General features: G+C 52.8%; 9 protein-coding genes across 9 annotated transcripts; 5 read left to right on the forward strand and 4 right to left on the reverse strand.

Moving 5' to 3' along the window:
- Nucleotides 1-351: 351 nt before the first annotated feature.
- PtrM4_053720 (uncharacterized protein) lies at nucleotides 352-915 on the forward strand (the record flags this gene model as incomplete). Its single annotated transcript, XM_001937113.2, has 1 exon — nucleotides 352-915. One exon carries the CDS (start codon nucleotides 352-354, stop codon nucleotides 913-915), a length of 564 nt encoding a protein of 187 aa, XP_001937148.2.
- Nucleotides 916-1,084: 169 nt separating this feature from the next.
- PtrM4_053730 (uncharacterized protein) lies at nucleotides 1,085-6,511 on the reverse strand (the record flags this gene model as incomplete). The annotated part of the gene is made up of 4 exons (XM_066105014.1): nucleotides 1,085-1,201; nucleotides 3,890-4,266; nucleotides 4,792-6,331; nucleotides 6,509-6,511. 4 exons carry the CDS (start codon nucleotides 6,509-6,511, stop codon nucleotides 1,085-1,087), a joined length of 2,037 nt encoding a protein of 678 aa, XP_065959578.1.
- Nucleotides 6,512-6,626: 115 nt separating this feature from the next.
- Nucleotides 6,627-7,184, forward strand: PtrM4_053740 (uncharacterized protein; the record flags this gene model as incomplete). The annotated part of the gene is made up of 1 exon (XM_066105015.1): nucleotides 6,627-7,184. One exon carries the CDS (start codon nucleotides 6,627-6,629, stop codon nucleotides 7,182-7,184), a length of 558 nt encoding a protein of 185 aa, XP_065959579.1.
- A 198-nt stretch (nucleotides 7,185-7,382) lies between these two features.
- Nucleotides 7,383-9,360, reverse strand: PtrM4_053750 (GTPase SAR1 and related small G protein; the record flags this gene model as incomplete). Its single annotated transcript, XM_001937116.1, has 3 exons — nucleotides 7,383-7,535; nucleotides 7,584-9,301; nucleotides 9,351-9,360. The coding sequence occupies 3 exons, from the start codon at nucleotides 9,358-9,360 to the stop codon at nucleotides 7,383-7,385; spliced, it is 1,881 nt and encodes a 626-aa protein (XP_001937151.1).
- Nucleotides 9,361-9,881: 521 nt separating this feature from the next.
- Nucleotides 9,882-12,250, forward strand: PtrM4_053760 (WD40 repeat protein; the record flags this gene model as incomplete). Its single annotated transcript, XM_001937117.1, has 6 exons — nucleotides 9,882-9,886; nucleotides 9,990-10,117; nucleotides 10,182-11,557; nucleotides 11,607-11,792; nucleotides 11,850-11,925; nucleotides 12,165-12,250. The coding sequence occupies 6 exons, from the start codon at nucleotides 9,882-9,884 to the stop codon at nucleotides 12,248-12,250; spliced, it is 1,857 nt and encodes a 618-aa protein (XP_001937152.1).
- A 1,560-nt stretch (nucleotides 12,251-13,810) lies between these two features.
- Nucleotides 13,811-15,633, forward strand: PtrM4_053770 (Arrestin-C multi-domain protein; the record flags this gene model as incomplete). Its single annotated transcript, XM_001937118.1, has 3 exons — nucleotides 13,811-13,869; nucleotides 13,917-14,060; nucleotides 14,121-15,633. 3 exons carry the CDS (start codon nucleotides 13,811-13,813, stop codon nucleotides 15,631-15,633), a joined length of 1,716 nt encoding a protein of 571 aa, XP_001937153.1.
- A 1,605-nt stretch (nucleotides 15,634-17,238) lies between these two features.
- PtrM4_053780 (Amelogenin domain containing protein) lies at nucleotides 17,239-19,428 on the reverse strand (the record flags this gene model as incomplete). Its single annotated transcript, XM_066105016.1, has 3 exons — nucleotides 17,239-17,504; nucleotides 17,589-18,823; nucleotides 18,869-19,428. The coding sequence occupies 3 exons, from the start codon at nucleotides 19,426-19,428 to the stop codon at nucleotides 17,239-17,241; spliced, it is 2,061 nt and encodes a 686-aa protein (XP_065959580.1).
- Nucleotides 19,429-19,750: 322 nt separating this feature from the next.
- Nucleotides 19,751-19,888, reverse strand: PtrM4_053790 (uncharacterized protein; the record flags this gene model as incomplete). The annotated part of the gene is made up of 1 exon (XM_066105017.1): nucleotides 19,751-19,888. One exon carries the CDS (start codon nucleotides 19,886-19,888, stop codon nucleotides 19,751-19,753), a length of 138 nt encoding a protein of 45 aa, XP_065959581.1.
- A 1,888-nt stretch (nucleotides 19,889-21,776) lies between these two features.
- On the forward strand, nucleotides 21,777-23,261 carry PtrM4_053800 (EutG, Alcohol dehydrogenase, class IV; the record flags this gene model as incomplete). Its single annotated transcript, XM_001937121.2, has 1 exon — nucleotides 21,777-23,261. The coding sequence occupies one exon, from the start codon at nucleotides 21,777-21,779 to the stop codon at nucleotides 23,259-23,261; it is 1,485 nt and encodes a 494-aa protein (XP_001937156.1).
- Between the last annotated feature and the right edge of the window lie 717 nt (nucleotides 23,262-23,978).

Raw genomic sequence — 23,978 nt, forward strand, 5'->3', positions numbered from 1 at the left:
CTACGCCGGTAGTTCACTAGTTATACGTAAGTACTGTACCTCTTAGTTGGCATAGCGCAGTGGGCGCAGACCTGCGTTCTAACATTATGACTAGTGGAAATGCCGGCGTGCGGACTGTCAAACTCTTTGAGCCCTAGTACTCGGCTCTATTACAAACGGTCAACGAGTAGGTACAACCAAAGACACTCTTGGCATAACTATAAGTATCTGGTACCTTTCGCCTATGGGAGTATATTATTCCAACGCCTCACCAAGGATTCAGCTTGTTTACTATCCAAGACGATCATCGTCAAGCTCACTTCTGCTTACGAACATCCTTTCCATCTCCAAGAGCGGAAACTACCCACGAAAATGAAGTGCTTCACCACCCTCCTCACCATCGCCTCTCTGGCCACCTCTGCCCTGTCCGGCGTGGCCCTACCTTTAGACTCCCGAGATACCTCACCGGCGGGCCTCCACGGCAACATGATAGATCTCAAAACGCTCGAAGCACGCTCCGCAATGCCCTCGTACCTAGACGAGCGAGGCGTCCCAATCGGCTGCCTCGCCAACGTCTTCGCGCTCCTAGTCATCAACCGCGTCGGCCGCATCGATATCCAAGATCAAATCAACAACCTCAACACGTGGCGCCGAGATTTCAACAACAACATCAACGTCAACCTCGACTTTACCCAATCTTTCGAGCCCTTGCGCTTCGTCCGATATTCTATAAGGAATACTTCGCAATTCATTTCCAATGCGCTTATTCTTAGCAACTACAGAGATACTGCTGTTGGCACCCCGAGGGAGACGATTCGTATCCCGATTCCGCGCGCCGTGGGACTGGCTATTGGGACACCGGCGCCGAGCACGTATGTGGGATGCGTGGAGCTTCCAAGGCTGGATGGTACGTGGTATGCTCAGCTGGAAAGATAGATATCAAGGGACATACGAGGAGCACTCGGATAGGTATGACAGGGGGAATGATGGGAGGCATGAGAGAAGGAGGAAGAACAACAACTATACACCCCTATTGGTATTAGTTATAATAATGGCTACACACTCGTTCTAGTATTAATTAGACAGTGATAATATATTCCCAACCTTAATCCTTTCTAACCAACCACTCCAACTCCCTCGCCTGCTCCTCCGTCACCAAGCCCCTCAACTTCTCCATGGTAAGGAAATCGTGATCTGAGTATTCGAAGCCTGGTATTACGGTCTAGTAGCACTTTGTTAGCAACTTCATCCCTCTCCCCACACGCCCATCCCTCCCCCTCCAGAACAGAAATCAACATACCTCACTAATCAAACACCTCCCCTCAGTCCCACCATCCAGCAAAAAACTACCCTTATACTTCCCCCCCTCAACAACCCAAACACTCCGTTCACCAGCCGCGTAGTCATTTCCCACAACAAAACTTTCTATGCGTTTGGGGGTGTTGGATTCGTTTGCGTGGATGAGGATGTACCGGGCTTTGCCGGAGATGAGGGTGTGTATCTATGGGTTAGGGGTGTTAGTGTGGGATACGGGGATAACCGGAGGTAGAGATGGACAATGGGGGAGTGAGGAAGTAGCACACATACCGTCCTCGCCTTATTCCTATGAAAGCACCCCTGCGGATTCGCCGCGCTGAGCATGTAGTATATACTCGTGCTGGCGTTTCTTTTCGTATCATCTCCTGAGAGAGGTGTTGATGCTGTCTTTTCCCCATCCTCTTCTTCTCCATCATCCAAGAACGGGTTATCCACCAAAACCGGATTTCTATCAATCTCGGCAAAATACCCACCCTCGACGTGGCGTTCCAGTCCCAGCGCTTCAATCAAGGCTTGTGTCGATGCCGGTTCCGTTTCTGAGGTCTGGCTTGGTGGGTAGACGGGGCTTAGTCTCGTCGAGAGACCGGGGATTGATGACATTATTTATTTCTTGCCGTTATTCTGCTTGAGAGAGAGAGATGGGGAAGGTTCTTATAATTATAGGTTGGGGCGGCCAGGTGGGTTAGAGATGGTGGATTAGCAAGACGAGATAGTCTGGTGACAGGCAGATGATGACGTCAGATATATCTTTCCCTGTTGGTAGGCCTTGTACGATCGTACGGGTGAATAACAACAACGAGGTTCTTCTGGTGACTGGTATTGGTATTGGTTCTCTACGAACATAGGTGCTACAAAGGTACACCTAAGCTCTGCGCAAGGTGGGCCGAAGTCGGGCCGAAGTGTCAAGCAGCCGACGTCTCTACCGATACTCACGATCCGACATTCCCTATTCCCGTGATTCGATAATATCGGTGAAGAGAGGCAAGTAGACGCTGTGTTTTTAACAACTCAGATTTTACAGTGTACACGAGAAATAAATCGGCGAGGCTAAGACGTAGTTGTAGAGGGTAGGGTAGATGCTGCAAACATGGTATTGGTGGGGTAGATACACGTAGTTAGCTTTAATAAGCACCTCACCCCTGCCCTTTCTACTTACACTACTAGTCTATCTTCTTAAGATCATTTCTGATACCCTCACCCACTCACCACTCACCAAAACCTCTTAACCTTTCTCTCCCGCTCCTACAGATACGTGCACTTACACACCTACAGCCCTCGCGTTCGTACAACAACATGTATTTATATCTGACCCCACTAACCGACCCTTAGGTGAACGTATTCCTCTAGCACTAGCTAGAAAAACACAGAAAACTACTTCAGCAGGATACAATACAACACACACATATCCCGTATTTGCCCTTAACGCGTATTTATTCGAACCGAACCGTCAAATCATGCTAATTGCCCTATTCCTATCCCTACCCCTAGTTTCCACCCCCCCTCGTTCCCCTGTTCCTATTCCTATGCCTATCCCTACCCCTGTCTATACTTTAAGAGAAGTGTAAGCATGTGATCCCCCCACGGCATCCTTCGCACACCTAGCAGCCTGAGCCCTCACCTCCCCCCTCTCTCTCTCCAACCGCCCCCCTACACACACCACAAACACTAACACCCACAAACACCCACGAAACAAATAAAAAACCCATCACAGATACAATCCCCGTATATATACAATTACAGTTTAAAGAAGTTTTCGAGTAATAAAAACAACAACAAATGCTGATGAGATGTCGACAAGGCTTCCGCCGACCGCGAAAAAAAAAGAACCGGCGCTTAGTTATCGGGGGACTAAGTAAAAATCCGCCCGCGCGCCCCGCGCGCCTACGTACTCTTCAGTAAATAAATGATGAATGACATCTGTTGCTACAACTGCTGCATGCTTGCTTTACTACCACATATCGTCATCTCCCCGATTATCTACTTCCGCATCCGCATCAGCAGCATAGTGGTACCCACCAACACCACCACCACCACCACCAGCTTTATTCGACGACTGCCCCAGGTAATTCTGCGTGTTGGCGACACTATAGCCACCCCCACTTCCACCACCGCCATTCGCACTATAATTAGAGTGATGTGAGTCACGTGGATTTTGCCCGTTTTGCGATAATTGTTGTTGTTGTTGTGAGATACCGTTTTCCTGCTGTTGTTGGACGCTGGGCCATTCGTTGGTTTTTTCGGCTTGCTCGTATTGCTGATGCTGGGGGGGAGTTGTTAACTGTGGAGAACTGAGGTGTTTGGGTGTTTGCTTGCTTACCTGTTGGTACCGCTGGTATTGAGCGAACTCATCTGGCTGTGATTGCTGTTGCTGCTGCTGCTGCTGCTGCTGCTGTTGTTGTTGTTGTTGTTGTTGTTGTTGCTGCTGGGGCGCATACTGGCCTTGCTGTGGAGCTTGTTGCTGTTGCGGTTGTTGTTGCTGCTGCTGTTGCTGCTCTTTCTTCTGCTGCGCAGCCTGTTGCTGCTGTTGAGCTTGCTGAGCCTGCTTCGCTTGCTTGGAATTGCCAATAGAAATCTGCGGGTGCATCTGCTGAACCTTTGCCAGATAAGAGTACATAAAGTTACTCAACAGGACTTGCGAATACAGTTCGCGACGGGGATTCGCAAGCTTGATGTGAGCCATTCGGTATATCGCGCGTTCCTCCAAGATGGAAAATCGTGTCCAGTTGTAATCAATGTCGGGCTTCAAGATGCGTGGTGGAGGTTCGGGCGATAGCCCCCGAGAGGAGTTCTTCTTGTAAGACGACTCCTTCTCGCCCTTCTTCTTTCCGCCAAAGATGGAGGACAACAAACCAGGCTCCTTTTCTTTCTTGCCTTCACTGGACGTTTTTCGCGCGCTTTCCTTCTTTCGCTCCTCTTCCAGCTTGACATTGTCGCGATCCAGTACCACACTTTCTCGACCGCGGCCGCTACCTTGTATTGAAGTTTGTAGCACATCAAGTCTTGTATCATCATGGACGACGTTCTTCTCCTGGGACTTGCTAAGCTTGTTCTTCACCTTTTTGGTACCCCCCTCCTTTTCCTTTTCGTCCTTGTGATTCTTGTCCTTTTCCTTCTCCTTGTCTTTATCACCACTAAACCAGCCCCAACTAGTTTTCCTGGGGCCTTCGGCGTCCTTTTTGTCTTTTGATTTTCTGTCAGATTTCTTATCTTCTGACCTTCTCTCCTCGGGGGCGTTGGGGATGATTGATAGGGAATCCACTCGGTTACTCATTCCGGGCATCGGGGATGAATGGCCGACTAGCTCATCAAAAGATTGCGCGGGTTTGATCGGGGAAGACTGGGCAGCCTGGGCAGCCTGGGCATGTCGGTTCTGTCGACTCGAAGATGACTGTCGTGGTTGACTTTGGGGCTGGGGTTGGGGCTGGGGATAGCTGCGAGGGCCGCTTGGCTGAGGTTGCGGTTGGGACTGAGGTGGAGGCTGGCGTGAAGAATTACGTTCTGGTAGTTGCATATGAGGTGGTCTCCTGTCCTTTTCCTGTGGAGGTGGTGTCTCAATTATTTGAGGTACCTGCGGCTGGGGGTTGTAGCCTGGCAAAGGAGCCGTTGTCCGTCCATTTGATGCGATTCTAGAGTGGAACTTCCGTGGCTGGGGCCCGGACTTTTCGTGTGATACTGGTTCTGTAGAGGCTGGCCTGGGGGGCTCCTCTGCCGACCCTGGTCTTTCCATAGTCATCCCAGCGGGTGAGCGTTTCGTTTGTGGTCGTGAGAAATTGCTGGGCGAGTTCTCAAAGGCCGAGTTGACGGGTTCCGACTGAACACGAGCAAGTGGCAAGGGAGGCACATCGGGTATGCTTTCGGCCGAGTAAACGGGCGAACTAGAAGGTGAATCTTCGGTATCCGTCTCGGCCTGCCGGCCTGCAAGTCGGCGGGAGAGAGGTGGGCCTCCTTTCCGCAAACTGCCCCGTCTGTATGTGGTGCGAGTCGATCGCTTCAACGTCCCTAAGCCGCCCATCTTGCTGCCCGGTACAATGGGCAGGTCTCCGTCGGCACCGCCTTCAGCATCAAAGTCCTTTTGGTCGATGCTCATCCGTCTTATCAAAGCCACTGGATCCTCTTGGATGTGCTCTAGCTCCTGGAGGTTAGTCAGACCTCCACTAGACTGCGTGCCGGAGCGTTTCCTTTCCAGCCTCTCAGCACCATCCTTGTATCCCGAGCCAGTATCAATCTGCCTGGACAGCATCGACTTCTTCCGCCGTAACCCAGCACCCGAGCCCTGGCGCCCCACAGCTCCATCCGGCGATAGCGACTCGGCATCACCCGAGCGGCGTCTGGTCCGGTCAATCTTATCCTCTATGAATGTCTTGAACTCCATGGGCGCCAGTTCGGGATGCAGTCGTGCGGGGACCCAGAATAGCTTCGACGCCTCCTCCTCTTCCGACATGGCCGGCGGCGATGGGGGCGAGTTGGCCGACTTGAACGAAGGTAGGTCGGGATCGGCATTGTTAACGCCCATGGACATCCTCCGTATCGCCTGTAGATTGCTCAGTTCCTGCGCGAGGCCGGCGGGACTCGATTCGTAGTCCAAATCGTTCAGAGGGAACTGGTGTGAGGCCGTGTCTGAGTTTGAGCGGGACAGTGGAGGAGACATTTGGGCGCCGTTTGAAGGGTGAGGGTCAAACGAGGCGCTGTTTTGCTGCATGGCGGCGGCACCATTGGAGTTTGTCGGGCTGTTGCCCTTGTCGCCAGACATCTGGGGGCGGAGCGGGGATCTCGCGGGGGGCGCGTTGGGGAAAGGGTCAAAAGCCTCGAAAGCACCAAAGGACTGGATCGAGTCGCCGTTGGGGCTGGGAATGAAGCTCAAGGGGCGTAGACTGCGGCGGTTGGACTCGGTGTCGCTGTCGCCGCCATACAAGTCGCCTATGGCCTCTGTGACGTGATGGCTCTCATCGCTGATTGATATCTGCGGCGCGTGGCCCCGACGCGGCGGGTGTCGCATCTGATACAAGCGGTCTAACTCTTGGGCGCGGTCGGTAGCCTGTGGGGTACGAGACGTGGTCAGCTTGGATGTCCTGGGGAGTTGGATTGGCGGCGCGGGCCTATGCCGGGATATTGCTACAGAGGGCAGAAGTCACGGGGTCACGCAATTCCAACCCCAGTGGACACTCTGGTCTTCCCCATGCGGACAGCCGGACACGTGCTACGTTCAACTCACCATTTCGCGACGGGTGCGGAGGTGCGGAGGTGCGGCGGACGCGGGAGGGCAAGATTGCCACGGTTTAGGCCTGCACCAGGCCGGTGACGAGGGGGCCGGAGAGGGGGCGACGGGAAGAATGGGCGGCGGAGGCGTGCAGCGTCAAAGGTTTATAAATGAGAGCGACCATGACAACAGGGTGAAGAAGTGTATAGACAATCGTGCACATACTCTTGTCGGCAGCCAGCAGCAGGGCCAAGTTGCTAACGCGAATCGACTAGCCTCGAGTGCGATGCCTGAGGCGGAGGACGCCCCGGCCATGAGCGCACCACGCCCGATGGTTACCACCATGACTACTTTCACGAACATCACCACCATTCGCGCCTGCGGCCTGGGCGTCACTCCTGAATCCCGCTTGGCGATGACCATGGCTGCTTCTTCTACATTCACGCTGAATCGACCTCTGGCGCCGCATGTGCAGCTGGCCTTGGCTGGTGACGATAACCGCAGCCGTCTCCCAAGCTACTTGTCGATCCCCAGCATACCCAACTTGACGCCGAGCTTGGGTGCACTGGAGGCATGTCCTCTTCATGCGACCGCAAACGCCGGAGAAAACGGCCAGATGGTATTCCCCTTTATGGCACGCCTTTCACCCGCACCTAGCCAAGTTCACACTGCATCCAGCCGCCAGGGGTAAGGCTTCCCTGCGTCTGCTTCCTCGTCCGCTCGTGCCTCCGGACTGTCTTGTACACCCGTACGCCAACGTCATGTCATGGCTAAGCGCCGACCATCCGGCACGGAGAACAAGGTCGATTACAACTGACTACAGAGACGAATCACAAGAATGAAGCCAAGTCGTGCCCCTATATAAGTACATTGAACCAGACGTCTAGTCTCACCAAGCCCCGCTCTTGCGCTTCCAGATGAACACTGCGGATGCTACTGCGCACGTGACTGCACCTAGCGTCAGGTAGAGATTCAAGTAATCGTACTCGTCTTCCTCCTGCTTGGGGAACGCCGTCGACGGGTGTGTCGCGCTCTCGGCCAGCTATCAAACGTCAGCTCCGCAAATGTCGTCATCAATACGAGCACTTACATGGACAAATAGCTCCGAAATGCTGTTCCACGTTGTACTGACATGTAGTGGCGGCGCCATCCTTAGCGCGCTCGTGTACTGATCGGGCTGTTGCTCGCAGCGCTGCATCGTCTTGTCGAGGTCTGCTTTTAATGCCGTGTATACTGCTGGCAACTGGTCCAGCAGCGGGTACTTTTTCCGCAGCTCGACGATATACGCAAAACTGGTAGGATCGCTCGAGTCGTACGTGTAACACAGCAAGTCGCACGCATCCAGCTTAGCCTGGTTCTCCAGAATGGCAGGCTCGAGCTCGCCAAGCTCCTCCATGATCAGGTAGCATTGCTTGCCACCCTTCAGCTCGACGCTGTTGACGGCCGAACGCGGTTTAATCGTCGGGTGGTATGTCTGACTGAAGGGGCGCTGTAGGAAGGCCGACAGCAAGGCGCTCTTTCCACTTCCGCTGGAGCCTAGTACGTAGCAGAGGAAAACGTTCCGCTCCACCCGCCCCGGCTTCCTCCGTCGTTTCCTAGCCTTGGTGACTTTTAGTGCGCTCGTTGTTCCCCCGCGGTCCCCGCTTTCGAAGCCTAGGTAGGCTAGATAGGCCAGCGTCGTTTTTGGCTCTTCAAAGGTAGTCATGCTCCACTGAGCCAGCCATCCCTGCAATGTGATGTATCCTGCCTCGTTGCGCACTGTACATGATGGGAACGCCGAGTCGACCCAAGACGGGGGCATGCCAGGCGTGGGCGCGAAGAGGTTAGCAAGCTCCCTGTCGTTCAATCCGCCGTCGTTGTCCATGTCAAACTTCAGAAAGAGGTCGACGAAGAAGCGATACCCGGATGGGCTCAGTTCAGCCGAAGAAAACTGGGGAACGTCGAATTTGGGGTGTAAGAAGGTATCCTGGAGACTCAGACTATCGGTGTAGTGGAATTTTCTCAAAATTATCCAAATCGTCTCGTGACGGCCTTTCTCTGCGAAAATCTTGTTCAGTAGCAAGAAGCCCTTTACGTCCATGCCATGCTCTCCAGTAGCGCCGGGTGCAAATCGCTCCATGGATCGCTTGATATTTGCCAGATCGTCGTCCCCGAGCGGCTTCTCAAAGCACTTGATCTGAAAGTCGTGAATCTCCTGATCGTTCCAGTATCCATCCTTGTCTGTGTCGCAGAGATGAAAGACGCGCTGGAGGGCAGATACAGCCGCGGGCTTGAGAGCGTTCTCTTTGGAGTCGTATAGGGGCGCTATCGGGTGTGTCACGGCTTTTTGACAGAGGAAGAAGACCTCGTTGATGTTGTGATGCTCCTTGGCACTGACGCGGATGCACGAGTCAATTTCCTTGAACTCGTTCATGACCGGCAGCATCTCCTCGGACACAACTTGGGATGTGGTACCATTGGAGGCCAGATCGGACTTGTTGGCGCAGAGCACCACGGGCACGTTGACGCCGAGCGAGCGAAAATATGGCATCCAAAACAACGCTACCCGCTCATAGCTGTAGTGGTCCGAGTATACGAGCAGGATGACGTTTGATTTTCGCAGCTCTTTTCGGAGGGCATGGCGCTCGTGGGGCAGGGCAGAGGTGTCAACGATGGTGGTGGTGACATTATCCGGCGTTCCGAGCGTGGGCGGTAGCGTCACCTGGGGCAAGACAGCCTGGATCTTGGCTGTGACGAAGACATCCTTGACAAGAGATGTGATGATGGAGCTCTTGCCGACGCCATCGTCACCGCATAGACATATTCGTACTGGGCCAAGATTAGTTGAGCATTTATGGCGGGGTGTGTACATACATACCGGTCGCCATTCCCTGACGGCATGCTCAGTGCATGTTGGATGGAATCAATCGTGTTAGTGGGGAGTAGGTGCGTCGTCTCCTGAAGAAGCTCTGACTGCACAAGGCGACACAGGTCGCCAGTTATTCCGTGGTGGGCTGTCAAATATGCTTGGCACACGTGGGAGACGATCGCGGCCCCGCAACATTGGTCGCTGGGATGTTGGCCTGGATGGCAGCAAGGATGGGCTCTGGGATTGAAGTCATCTGTTGGCTGCACGTGCCGAAACCCTGCTATCCACGCCGTTGCGAAGACGAAAAGGAAGCCACTACCCGCTGTGACTCGGGACAAGGTACAGCGAGGGCACGGGCGACTGTCTCCGCTTCGTGCCTCGCAGCTACCCCAGATCCCGTCGGTACCAGCTTCCTTCTCCGCGCGCTCAAATTGGCGCTTGTCGCTCTTCCTCGGCCTTATATTTGCGCGTCCTGGCATGCCGACTCCACCCCTCCCAATCCGAGGCCGTTAGTTCGCGACAGATTACACTGCATCAGCTATGTTGTAAGTTTGCCATCTTCCACCTGACCGCGCACCCGCCCCCCAATCGCGGCGTTGTCAGGCTCCACCTGCATGACGAGCGCGATTGATACTGACATGTGTACAGCGTGCTACCCCCTCCTCCACGCTATCCCATCGGAGGCTACCCAGGCGCGCAACCAGGCCAGCTTATCGAGACCAACAATACTCTGACCCATCCGACGGGTCCAGAGTATCAGCTTGTTGTTGGAGAAGGTACTTGATTACCCTGTGGCCCAAAGCTTACTGCGTCATTTTCACCATACTGATACGATGATAGGAACATACGTGCTCCGCGACGACCTCCACCTGGCCACGCCCCCGCCGCATCCGTCTGAAGCTCCCGTTCACAACCCGAATCCTCTTGCGACGACGATATCGCCGCCAACATCTGGCACCAAGCTTTCACTCGTAGCCCTTGCGCCTCGCCAACCCTCGCAGTCGCAGCTCTACCGCTTCGGCACGCGCACTAGTACTCGCTCGCAGCTTCCGCAGAGCATACAGGAATCGCCGCACGAGACAAATAGCCAATCGAGTGACGTCGGCTCTCATGGCGCCAATGGAATTGTATCATCGCCCTTGGACGGCCTGAAGACACCGGTGTTTGGCGAAGGAAATGCAGCGCTGTCAGTGCTCAATGGCAAGGACTCCAAGGATGCGTCTAAGAGGCGGAAACCCAAGAGCAACATTGTTAAGAGCAACTCGTCCTTTGTGTCCAGGGTCATCCCGCACGAAGCTCTGACTAAGCGACTACAAGAACATAACCCCAATGGCCTTTATGCTTTTGCCAACATCAACCGTGCATTCCAATGGCTCGACCTGACGTCGCCCACCAAGGAGGAACATATGACTAAGATTCTGTTTACCAAAGCGCATGCATTATGTCACGACATCAACCAGATCACAAAAGGGCCGAACCACCTCGATATCATCATGGGATTCTCGACCGGTGACATCATATGGTACGAGCCCATGTCACAAAAGTATGCACGCATCAACAAAAACGGGGTGATCAATGCAACAGCCGTATCGGATATACGGTGGCTTCCCAACAGTGAGAACCTCTTTCTGGCGGCGCACATGGATGGAAGTCTAGTAGTGTATGACAAGGAAAAGGAAGATGCTGTGTTTGTCCCCGAGGAAAACATGTCTACTTCGGAAGAAGGTTTGACCGACGGGGAGAAGAAACTGAAGAAGCTGTTGACGATAAAGAAATCGGTCAATTCGAAGAACCAGAAAATGAACCCTGTCTCGTACTGGCAAGTCTCGAGATCCAAGGTCAACGCGTTTGAGTTTTCTCCAGACCGCCGCCATCTTGCCATTGTGTCCGAGGATGGGTCGTTCAGAATCATGGACTTTCTCAGGGAGAAGCTGATCCACCACTACATGAGCTACTATGGCGGCATGATGTGTGTCTGCTGGTCGCCCGACGGTCGATACGTGGTAACCGGAGGTCAAGATGATTTGGTGTCAATATGGTCCCTGGAGGACAGCATGCTAGTTGCACGCTGCCAGGGACACAACTCGTGGGTGACGGCAGTGCAGTTTGATCCATGGCGGTGCGACGAGCGAAATTATCGCATTGGCAGTGTGGGAGAAGACTGTCGCTTGTTGTTATGGGACTTTAGTGTGGGCATGCTGCATAGGCCAAAAGCGGTGAGTTTGAAGTCTGGTGAGCGTCGTGTCATGGCTGACGCTGGCTTAGGCTTCGGTAAGACAACGCGGCAGCATCGCGTCGTCCAACATCAAGATGCAACGAACACAAACGGGCAATTCGACCAACCGCCTACGGTCCAACTCGAACCTTAGCTCGAGCAGCATGGTTGAGGACGACGAGGTGGTGCATCCGGTGGAGCCTCGGGCACGCACGGCCATGCTGCCTCCGGTGCTGGTGAGCCCGTCGATACGTGAACGTGAGAGAGATATGAGCTAATGGAGTGACGTGCAGGCGAAAGCGGTTCACGAGCATCCACTCTGCTGGCTGGGATTCGAAGAAGATTGCATCCTCACATCATGCAAAAATGGTGAGTTGCGTCAGCAAAAGTTTTCGTTTGATCACCTCATATCCACTCATGACCCGCACGTTGCAGCCTAAGACGCTGCGATCTGCGATAAGGGTCAGTTTGCTGTGGCGCATGTGCTCGTGCGCAGGAACACCCGCTCACCTAGCTGTCACACAGGGACCCGCTGGGGTTTTGTTGAACTCGCGATGCGGCGAAACCAGAGATAAGGAAGTGGATCGATGCTGACTCTTGACTTGTAGGCCACATCAGAATATGGGATCGTCCCAAGGAAAGTGCCGCCAACGACGATAGCAGCATGTCAGCAAGTGCAAAGACAAGCTCGTAGATTTGTTGTTGGACGTCGGGATACGATGGTGTTTGTGTTAACTCTGTGCAGCTCCGGGATGACCCGATGCAGGTGGACTTTTCACATGCAAAGAGGCGCTCGCCTCTTCAGCCCTACGCGTTGGTTGCGTGCAGTGGGCAGCGGGTGGCAGACGTCAGACAGAGGTGTGGCAGGCAGTGTATTGTTCTAGAACAGTTCCAAGACAGGGCCATCCATAAGCTCTGAAAATCAAGTTTTCCTTATCTCCACCATGCAACATGGTGCCGAAATCGCTACAAGTCTTCCGGCCGGAAATCTTGGTGTGTGCCCTCTTCAGTGGATAAGGACGGTGCTTGCGGGAATTACTGCAATTGCTGTTAAGCTGTGCTGGTGCGGGCTCTTGCGTTGCGGGCCTGTATGAGGCTCTTTTGATCTGTACCCACCGGTGCGCCAATGCACGGCTAGCCGCAGCCTGTTCCAACTGCAGGCACTGGTTCATTACTGTAAGTACAGTACTAGGTAGACACACTGCAATCTATCAAAGTACCTACTATACCTAGGCACTAACCTGATGTTTCATCGTGGCGATCAACGGCGTGACCGTGACCGGATTGTCCATGCCCAGACACCAAATGGCTATCGAGTTTGGTTACGAGCTTGTTGACGTGTTAGACACCGGCGACGTGCAGGCGGGCTCGCCATTGTTTCGGACTTGTCTTGGCCGATGCAATGTGTGCCTGGGTTGTACCACAATTTTCTCGGGAGAGCCGCAACACGCTGCCTGCAGCCGCACCCTCGCAAGTGCAAGAGAAACGTCTGTGTAAGCATGAGCACGTAAGCATCCAGCTTCGCTTGTTGGACAAAGTGGAGACATGTCGATGCTTCCGTATAACTCTGTCTGCCCAGTCTATTATCTTCACATGCTATCAAGGCCGCGCGTAGTCTTTGACAGACTTGAATGGCCGCAACTGTCTATCGCGCCGTTCACGGCCAGCTATCGGGGCACTTTCTTTCACGCCCCCCCCCCCCCCCCTGCGCCATGCGACGCCCAACCGCCGCCAGAAATTTCGCAAACTGTGAGAGACGGGCGCTAGGGAAGAGACAAATGATGCGAGCAGCCAGCGTCTCCACTTATGCCAAAGCCCACCACGCCCACGCCTGCGCCCATGCCCATGAGCTCATCAGGGTGCAGGTGCTGGTTACGCCGCCCTTGCCCGCGCATCCCACGCTGAGCTGGAGCGCGATACTACATGTATATCTAGAGTAGTAGTAGCACGCGCCTGCCCTGGTCTGCTATCCTCATCGCTGCTACTCATCTCTCTACTTTACTCACTCACCTCCGCATCTCAATCATCATCCCGCTCCATCCCACTCCAATCCCACCCCAAATACGAGAGCCGCCTCTACCGCAGTACCTCGTCGTCCCGGCTTCCGCTACGTCCGACTGATCTGCTGGCTTGCATCAGCCTGCGCCTGCGACTTGGCCAGCTGATACTTAATTGCGCCAGCCCCGCACCCTCCGCCAACGTGTGATGGTCGTTTTGTCTTTGTGGTGATCCAGTGCTTGTCCCTCGTTACATGATGCCTCGCCCTGGTGTCGGAGTATTCGGCAAACACGCCGCCCCTACCCTGGAGATCAAGTAGGCTTTGCTGCAACTTCAAGCTGACCGCCCTAACCCCTCCGCAGGCCGGAGTCGCCCTTTGTTGTCTTCTATGGAGAATCGTCAGAGTCGCACGAAGCGGAGCTGAAGGGCAAGTTGGTTCTGAACAACCCAGAGTCCATGTCAGTGAAGAACCTGCGCATCACACTCACAGGCACCCGCAAAGTCTCGTACGGTAACTCCACTTCCCGAAACCCTGGCAGAATGCATGGCTGATTATGTGCGCAAAGATGGCATGTCACAAATACGGTGAACCCGCAACCCATTACCCAAAAGTCAAACTTCCTTGTCGACGAGCTGCACTTGTTCCCCGTCGATGTCGGCACCAAGACGAAAGCGCACAAGCTGAATGCTGGTTACCATGAGTGGGACTTCAAGTTCAAGATGCCCCCGAACATCGACCAAAGCATCGAGGGACTACCGACGAACTGGGTGGTTTATAGTCTTAAGGCGTCAGTGGACAGAGGCTACATGAGCAAGCAGCTCACTGCTAGCACGCACATCCGCGTAATTCGCACACTCGGCCGCGACATGCTTGAATCCATGCCCATGGAGCAGATCAACGAGGATATCTGGGCGAATAAGCTCGCATACAAGATTACCGTTCCCCAGAAGAACTATATCGTGGGCACCAGCATCACAGCAGACTTCGTCTTGATTCCGCTGCGCAAGGGCGTTGTCATATCGACCATCAAAATGGAGCTGTTAGAGTCGCGCCAACTCTTCGCAGACTATGCCGGACGGCGTATTAGCCATCAGCAGGAGATGCAAGTCGCGGTGACCGAAGGCGAAATGCCCGAGAACTCTGCGCAAACAGTTCCCGAAGGAACCGAAGATCCGGATGCTCTGTTTGACGAATCCCACCGTTTTTCCATGACGCTGCATCTCCCAAAGTCGCTCAAGAGCTGTCGGCAATCGGTGGATACTGAGAACATCCGGTTATCGCACAAGTTGCGGTTATACGTCAATCTCAAGAATCCGGAAGGTCACACGAGTCAGTTGCTGGTGAAGAACCACGTGCACCTGTTCATCTCGCCAAACTTGCCTCCGAACGAGGACCAGAGTGTGGTGGTCGATCAGAACATCCTAAACCAGCAAGCGATCCAGGACGAGGTCAACCAGAATGCGCCTCCTACGTATGGGCTGCATCAACTAGACTCGCTTTACAACGACATTGATCCTTCTGGTTTCATGACGCCAAGTGGTCAGTACAGCATGATGAACAGCGGCGCCAACACACCCTTCTACGCTCAGAGTAGACGCGGCTCAGCCGAGAATCTCACATCCCTGGATGCGGCGGTGCATCAGCCCGGTGGCGGTGCATCAGCATTGGCACTCCAGCACCGTCTTGCGAATCTTAGCATGAACCACGACGACCGATCCACACGCATCCAGCCATCAAGACACTCATCGGGTGATAGTACACCCGCCAACAACGCCGAACCAGCCTACTTTGACCTGCCCACGTCAAATTACGACATGGACGCTCTAGCGCGAACACCCAGCTACAACACAGCTGTGCGCACGCCCATTGGCTCAAGGACTCCTGGTGGCGTCGACATGATGCTTCCCAGCTACGAAATCGCAACGTCAAGACCCAGCTCTCCAAACCGCAGTAGAGGCAGCAGAGGAACGACTCCTAGTCCGGCTCGCAGTCTGGACACGTTGAACGAGGAAACGTATCGCAATACGCAGATGAATAGTAGGAGGCAAAGCCCCAGAACTAGTGATGATGGAAGGTAATCCAACCCATCTTACGACTTTTTCTCTCTTCAACTATTTTGTCTGCTCTATGCGCTGGCAAGTCTTCGATGCGCTTCCTTGGAAAGCAACCGAAGAGCCAGATTTTCATGCTGGTCATGCCACTTTTGCTGTCTATATCACAGCTACTATTCTTTTTTAGAGCTTTTATTCACAGCGACTCACACCACACATTATATCCCCACTCCCCAAAACCCACTTTATCATTTTTTGTTCCTTTCCTTTCCTTTCCACTTCTTCTTCTTCTTCGTCTTTCACATGCACTACTAGACATCCCTTCTTCCAAACTAGCCCCGTAAAAGTAAAAGAAACCACATTTTTAATACCCGGCTCGCGCGTACAGTCACCACCATCACCACTATCACCACCCCATCATCATCATCGCTGATGACCCGCTCACACCAACGCTCTCCCACTCTTCGACATCGTCTACAACATCGCTACCACTCTCAACACCATTGCTGGATTCAACTTTCTTGTCCCCATTGTCGGCAATGCGGACGCGTAGCTCGTCTGGCGGTTCGGCGTCCCTCAGACCACCACCGAAGCAGAGGCATAGGTCGGCGTCTACGTCTTCCACAGGTGTGTCTGTTCAGGAGGCGTTGGAGGAGTTGTCGGGGTTTAGGAGGTTGTTGAGGAGGGTGGAGTAGTGTTTGTTTCTAGGGTTTTTCCTTGAAGGGGTTATGTTATGAGGGTCTGGGGGGGGGGGTTCTTTTCTTATAGACTTGCATTATTAGGATTATTGCCTTGATGGCGGCAAAGGGAGGGACGGACGGATGAAGGAGAGAAGGGATAGGAGTAGGGCTATGTTATACCCATTGTGGTCCAGCTAGGTGGTTAGCTAGATTTTTTTCCTTTGCTTCATAGAGAAAAGTGAGGGTGTTACTCATCCACATTCACATTCATCAATCAAATCAATTTGAAAAAGAACAAAAACATCATATTACACTCCACTCTTCTTCCTTCCTTCCTCTAACATCCAAAACCTCACTTCTGCACCCCTTGTCCGAGTAAAAACCTCTAATATACTGAACCCCCCAAGAAATACACATACATACACATGTGTATATATAAACCTTTTTCTTCTTATATATACCCGTTTGTGTCGGATCGTGAGTATCGGTAGAGACGTCGGCTGCTTGACACTTCGGCCCGACTTCGGCCCACCTTGCGCAGAGCTTAGGTATACCTTCGTAGCACCTATGTTCGTAGACAATCAATAAGAACAATCACCGAACAGAATGCATTACTAGTTATCGTTATTTCCCTTTACGCACTTAGTGCAAAGCCAACCAACAGTTTGTATAAAAGATCGTTTATTGGTTGTGCTGGCGGTCGTGGTAGGTAGGTAGGAAGGGGGGAAGGAGAAAGATGGAGCTTTGTTGGTTAGATGTAGTATTCTACGTACGGTGGATGAAAAGAAGGATAGGTAGAACTGGAAAGGAAATGGGTATGCAACACGGCTAAACGCTAAAAACAAATCCCACAATCGCTCAAAAAGAACGCACCGAGAATCTTGTATCCATGAAATCATCACCTACCCCCCCTCCCCTCTCTTCCCCTACCCAGCCCCCTCCCCACACCAACCTAAGCAGCCCTAATCCCCCCAAACAGCCTCTCCAACCTCAACTCCTCCACATCACTCGTCCACTCATGCACCCTCGGCAGCGTAACCCTCCACCCCCTATCCTCCATCTCCTCGAGCAGCGTCGCCGTCTTACGCTCGCCGTCTTCCTGGTCCGTGGCGCAAATCACAAAGGTGGTGAGGTAGAACATGACGAAAGTGTACTTGGAGTTGAGGAAGTGTTGGATGTAGTATTGCCAGGCGTTTGCGGAGGAGGGGCGGTCGAATGCTGGGGGGTGGGTTAGTTGGGAGGGGGAAGGAGGGAGAGGAGGAGGTGAAAGGGGGGAGGGGAAGGGGGAGGAAAGGAACTTACGCATAGCATTCCAACGGTACACATGACCCTCCCACGTAGCAAAGTTCAAACCACTTTTCCCGAGACTTTTTATCGCAGGCATAGGCCAAGCGCAGTAATGCGTTTGTATCGAGCCCTTTGCCATAATAGCATTCGAATACTTTTGCTTAAACGCATGCGCGAAATCCACCAGACAAGTTCGCGGAGGTAGAGGTAAAATCGGCAAGCGCTCGCCTTCTACTGATGTTGCGCTGTCGTCGTAGGGGAAGTAGAGATCTGGGTTGCCGTCTTCGCCTTGGATGATGATGGGTCGCGTCTGTGGCTCTTCGTACTCTGGAGCAAGACTAACGATGCCGTAGCGTTCCATGTCTTCGATTGCGCGGCGGATGAAGCGGTTGTCGTCTCGGGAGATGTTTTGTGGGATTGATTTGATTTGTTTTGCGGCGATGATTGAGGGGTCGGGGTTGTATGTTCGCCATCTGTTGCCTTCGTGCTGGATTTCGCCGGGCGGTGGGTAACGTAGCTCGGATGAGCATTCGATTTTTATATCTTCTAGGTAACTCTCTTGTGCTGAGGAGGGGATGATCTCGCGGATCACCCGCTTGGCCATTTGCCGGGGGGATGGGTCGCCAACGAGCATGAGGAGTGTGTCTTGTACGATGTCTATCAGTCGGAAAGGTAACCCGACCTCACGGTCGATGATGATGAATTGCCAAGAATCGACTACGATAGGGTCGTACATTGATGTTTTCCGCATGCGCAGCTGGTTTTTGATCTCTTCCAGGGTGAGTGTGGTGGTGAAGTCGACTTTATCCAACTCATCCAATGCTGCTGCCGAGCGATGGCGGCTGATGAATAGATCTGGCTCAGTTGGGTGGACAGTCGCGTCAGCAAGTGTGCCTTCGTACACGACGAGATATAGTGATGCGGTTCGCTTGCGCAGTTCACTCAAGAACGCTTGAGTTAAGGGATGACCTATGGCCATTTGCCCACACAGATAATTGCGCGATTGTCGTTGCACCCACATACCCTCCTCTTGCTTCAGACCGTTGATCGAGGTAAAGTCCCCTTTGCTCATTGGTATGAAACCCAAGTACACACCCGTGGCGCATTCGCCCATGATACTTTTTCGATCATACCAGTGGTTGTTGTATAATTTGAGCATAAGCAGCTTGCAGATTGTTGTGTAATCTTCAAAGTTGGAGCATATACTGGCGAGAGTCCAGGGTGTGAGAAGCGTAGGGAACCAGCGATAACTAGACCAGATTAGTCGAATCTTCGGGTTTTCAATGCAAACATACAGAATATCCCAACATGGCTTATTCATCTCCAATCCCTCGGTGGTACTTGGTATAGTGCCTCCAAGTAGCTGGATGGTTTTGATGTCCCCACCGGCAAGAGTCTGGGCACATATCGCGACGCGGAGATATTGAACAGCGTGAGGTCGCCATGCTTTTTCGAAGAAATCACAATACATCTCGAGCTGACTGGCCTGGCAACCCGAGAGAAACTTGTCGATACTTCTCGACATTGTCGCATGTTCCAACGTTGCAGCATCGCTATCGTTTAGAATCATGATGCGGAACCAGGCACGGATGATATCTGTACCCGTGTCCGTTCCAGTCTGATCGTTAGTACCAGGGGAGTCTGGATAATCTTGTGAGTCGTCCAAATCGGGAACAATGGTGTATAGCCGCCGTATGCTATCTGTACAGACATCCACATAAAAGTGTTTGAGTACAAGGATAGTACCGTCGTCAGGTAGACCAGCCAATGAGCTCATGGGTATTCGGGGATCCAATGGAGACCGAAGGATCCTAATTCTGTCTCGTTTTTCATGGTCGTTTGGAGGTGGTGACATGGTGTGAATGCCGGGCGTCTCTGGAGTTGGACCGCGATTGAGATTCGACACTATATTGCGCATTCATGAGCTTCTGGTACCTGTGAAAGGGACCATTATACAGTACTGAGTAAAGTGTCTGCAAGATGCCTCGTATTGTTCTCCATCTTTTGTATCCATTCGATATAATCTTGGATGTCTCCGCCACGAGGATGGAAACGATGCTGGATTTGTCGTCTGAGGTATACAGACTGTCGCAGTAATAGAATCTTTTGCTTCGCAGACTCTAAGCCCACCACCACCATCTCTTCCGCGTTCTGATTGACTTTCTCCCATCGCGCACTCATTTGCCTCCAGTCATTGTGATGCTGATAGCACCAGATGTCGTCTGATTTCGGCGGAAGCGCGATCCAGCACGCTCGGCCGTCCGATTCGACAGCTTCGCAAACCGCTTCATTCGATATAGGACAGTCTGGCACATTGTTGAGGTGAAGCAAGCGTCGCGATTCGCATCTGAAGTTATTCTGTCGCCGTTCTCTCGAGCTGCTCATGCGCAGCTGAACACTCATGGCCAATGGTGTCACTTGCTCTTGACAATACCGAAAACGCCGAAGTATGCAAAGAATGAAACCGAAATATGACGAAGGAATCTACGGAACCAAGCGCACAGGAAGGCGGTGGCTCATATCACCCCCCATGATTACGCCTCGAGCAGGGGTTATCCAATTAGTGGTATGGGTGCCCCGCGTGGTTTACGCCCGATTAGAAAAACATGTCTCGATTAACGCGGCCCGGTGACAGTAAAGTCGGTGACATGTGCTCGGTCAGCCATAGTGTTTTGATTGGCGTCGTAAGAGATGACTGCTATTGGTTGCGACTAAGAGACCACAACAGCCGTGGGCGCACAGCATTGCTTCTGCTCGCAGGCGTCACGGGTATTAAGATTGACAAGGAACAGTTGGTGGAATACCACGAAGTGCGAAAGTTGTGTAACAGGACCTGTTGGTATTTGCTAGGCTTTGGAACTCAATTGATAAACCCCCAATGCCGCATTCATCGTCCCATCGACAGACATGTGTAGCCGCTTCCATCTCTTCGGTTAAGAATAGAGTTTATCATGGAAGATATGACTAAGACGATGGAGGAGTGTTGCAATTTAACCTGTCCGGGAACATGTTGATAAAATTCGGTGTGATGGAGACAACTCTAGGGCCAACTGTCACATCATCGTCGTATAATGATCTGCTACGAAGAAACAACCTCCGATGCGCAGGATCATTAACCTCGAATGGAGGATTGAGATTCGCGAGCTGTAACAAGCCTCTGAGGGCGGTTACGCAGGCGCCAATGAATGTAGAGGAGACGGCAGGGGCCAAGCTCTGCGAGCGCCCTTGGCGAACTGAGTGGCCGCCCTGGGGGCCGCCAAGCAGGGGACGCCTTGTAAGCCCGGCGCGACCATGATACCATGCCAATAGGCGGTGACATTTTGCCGTCTTGTTGTAATCCATTCGGATGACATAGCTACCTAAGCAGAGACGCATCCGCAAACTGTGTCGCCTGTACCTTAATGCCGGGCGCGTAAGAACTGCCATTGAAGACAGCAGACTCTACAGTACAACTAGCTTTAAAACTGACCAGACATGGCCTCCCCAGATAGAAAGTACGAGAGGCTAAACCTAAAGTCGTAAGCGCGCGCGTTCACGATCATCTACTCTATCGACCGTGTCTCAGGGCGAGGTTGGATGCCGTGCAGGAGGTTGGCGACCCCAACCCCATCCTCAATTGATTGCCTCAACTTGCTGATATATCTGCGCTCTCTTCATTTTGGATGCGAAGAGCATCAGTCGTACAAAGTAGTATAATTTGACGATGATGATGATGATGATGCTAGCTTGCTCATGTCGGAAGGAATGCAGGAGAGGTTCGGTGCGTAGGAGGGTAATACTGCGACCCTTTGATATCCGTTTATTTGCGTAGATTCTCCAAACAGCATCGGCGCCGTAGACGCAAATAGAGGAGGCATTTGGAGGCAAATATGGGGCGAGAATATCTCCGATCTGACTTTGGACGATGTTTCCGTTTACCCCACATCTCGGTATACCGAATGCAGTATAGTCCAGCTGCCAGCCGAGGTCGAGCTGCGGTGAACTAAGCATGAGAGTTGGGGAACGGCCTCATTCACGCTTACCGCTCCCCTGCAAAGAAGTGCAAGAGCTGTCAGTCGACAGTTTATATACTCTGGATTTCCAACATCTCGGACTCCACCAGTTAGGGTTATCTGATCGTCACCTGTAGTTATATCGGTACATATAGGCGGTACCCCGCATTTCTCCACACGTCCGACAAGCATACCTTTACAACTCTACGCTATGGCGATAACGACAGCAATTCGCATAGCACCCTCACGTGCAGCACGTGCTCTCAATTTACTTCGCACCGTTCAATACACACATCCGCCATCATGCCCGTGCCACTCGAATCCCAACTACCACCAATCACCCTCCACTGTCCAACAAGCCCGCCGACACCTTGCAACGCCGCTCGATCAATTCCAACAGAAGGAATATGCATTTGAAATGGCGGCGTCTAGCATACGTTTCGGGCCAGGATGTACAAAGGAGGTCGGCATGGACTTTAAGAACATGGGCAGCAAGCGCGTCATGGTCGTTACCGACCCAAACGTGAGGAAACTGGATGCGATGAAGCAGGTCATTGAAGGACTGGAGAGGGAAGGTGTGACATACGAGATCTTTGACAAGGTCAGAGTGGAGCCAAAGGACCACAGCATAAAAGAGGCGATTGATTTTGCGAAGCCATGGAAACCAGACGCCTACCTCGCTGTTGGTGGTGGCAGTGTGATTGACACAGCCAAGCTGATGAATCTGTATACCACGTTCCCCGAGGCAGAATTCTTGGACTTTGTCAACGCGCCTCTAGGCAAGGGGCTGCCCATTCCATCCAAGCTCTTCCCGCTCATTGCAGTACCGACAACGGCAGGCACTGGATCTGAGACAACCGGTACCGCCATTTTTGACCTCGTTTCGAAACGTGCAAAGACTGGTATCGCACATCGCAACTTGAAGCCTACTCTGGGCATAGTCGATCCCCTAAACACACGTACCATGCCGTCAGCTGTTCACGCATCTTCTGGTCTCGACGTACTCTGCCATTCGCTCGAATCATGGACTGCCATCCCCTACTACGAGCGTACTCCACGGCCGACAAACCCCATCAACCGTCCAGCATACCAGGGCGCGAATCCCATTTCCGACATCTTCTCTCTAAAGGCACTAAAAGACACAGTCAAGTATCTGCCTCGCGCCGTCAAAGACCCCGAGGACCACGAAGCGCAATCTCAAATGTTGCTGGCTGCAACCCTTGCCGGTGTTGGTTTTGGTAACGCAGGTGTGCATCTCTGCCACGGCATGTCATACCCCATCTCCGGCCAGAATCCCGGTTACAAGCATGCAGGCTATGATGTTGACCACACCATCATTCCCCATGGCGTTAGTGTCGCCGTCACCGCACCGGCGGTATTCAAGTTCACCGGCGCATCTAACCCGGAGCGACATCTAGCGGCAGCCGAGGCATTCGGCGTGGACATTTCCAACGTAAAGGCGGAGAGCGCAGGAGAGGTGTTGAGCGAAGCGCTGGCAGAGTTCTTGATCAAACTTGGTGATCAACCGCGAGGTTTGAAGGCCCTTGGTTTCGGCAAGGAGCATTTGGATCAGCTGGTCGAGGGCACGATTCCGCAGGCAAGAGTACTGATGCTGGCGCCGAGTTTGGATATGCAAAACATTGATGCGGAGAGGGAGCAGTTGCGGGGTCTATTTGAGGATGCCATGGAGTACTGATTGAACCATGTAGGTGCTCAGTCTTGCACGCAGCACGTGAAGAAAGCTAGTTAACCTGAATTTCGAGCCTAAGAGGCGATTGCAAACATCCAGAGTACGTTAGGCTGACACTTGCTCGTGATTGCTCGATGTTGTAAACGGCCGCGTAGGCCTGGTCTTGGGTGCAACGCGTCTTTTGTTTCAGTCGCGGAAACGATTCGTGCACATGCCCCTGTTAGCTTACGGTAGTTCCGCGACTCCCCGCACTTGTATCTTCACCTCCGCACGTCGACATCCTGGCCTGCACCATCGTGATTTTTGCTTGTATTCGACTACATCAAGGCTCAACAGATTCACATTCGAAATCAGAGAAATTTATCTCGATATGATGTTCTTTTGATTGACAGTCAATCATGCAAGGCCGGAGTGACAGTCAACCTTTAAGGCCGTCTGGCACCAACTCCAAATGTCACTGCCGCGATGAGGTCTAGTATCCCGCTTCCCCGTAAAGTATGTAGTCGTCATACCCGAACTGTCGCAGGGAAATCGCGTATAGCTGCTAGGGCTTTATAAATGTAGAGCGACAGACGGTAGGTTTCGGGGCCCACGTTTCATCTACTGCTTCACACTCAAGTCGCGTTTCATAGCGACAGTCTGGACTACTGGAATATCTTGACCGACACATTAAGAAAGAGAAGGGAGTCCCCATTTTATTATCACTTTTGCATCACGACTTAC

The sequence above is a fragment of the Pyrenophora tritici-repentis genome, chromosome 10 (genome assembly GCF_003171515.1).
Source record: "Pyrenophora tritici-repentis strain M4 chromosome 10, whole genome shotgun sequence".
Classification (NCBI taxonomy): Eukaryota; Fungi; Ascomycota; class Dothideomycetes; order Pleosporales; family Pleosporaceae; genus Pyrenophora; species Pyrenophora tritici-repentis.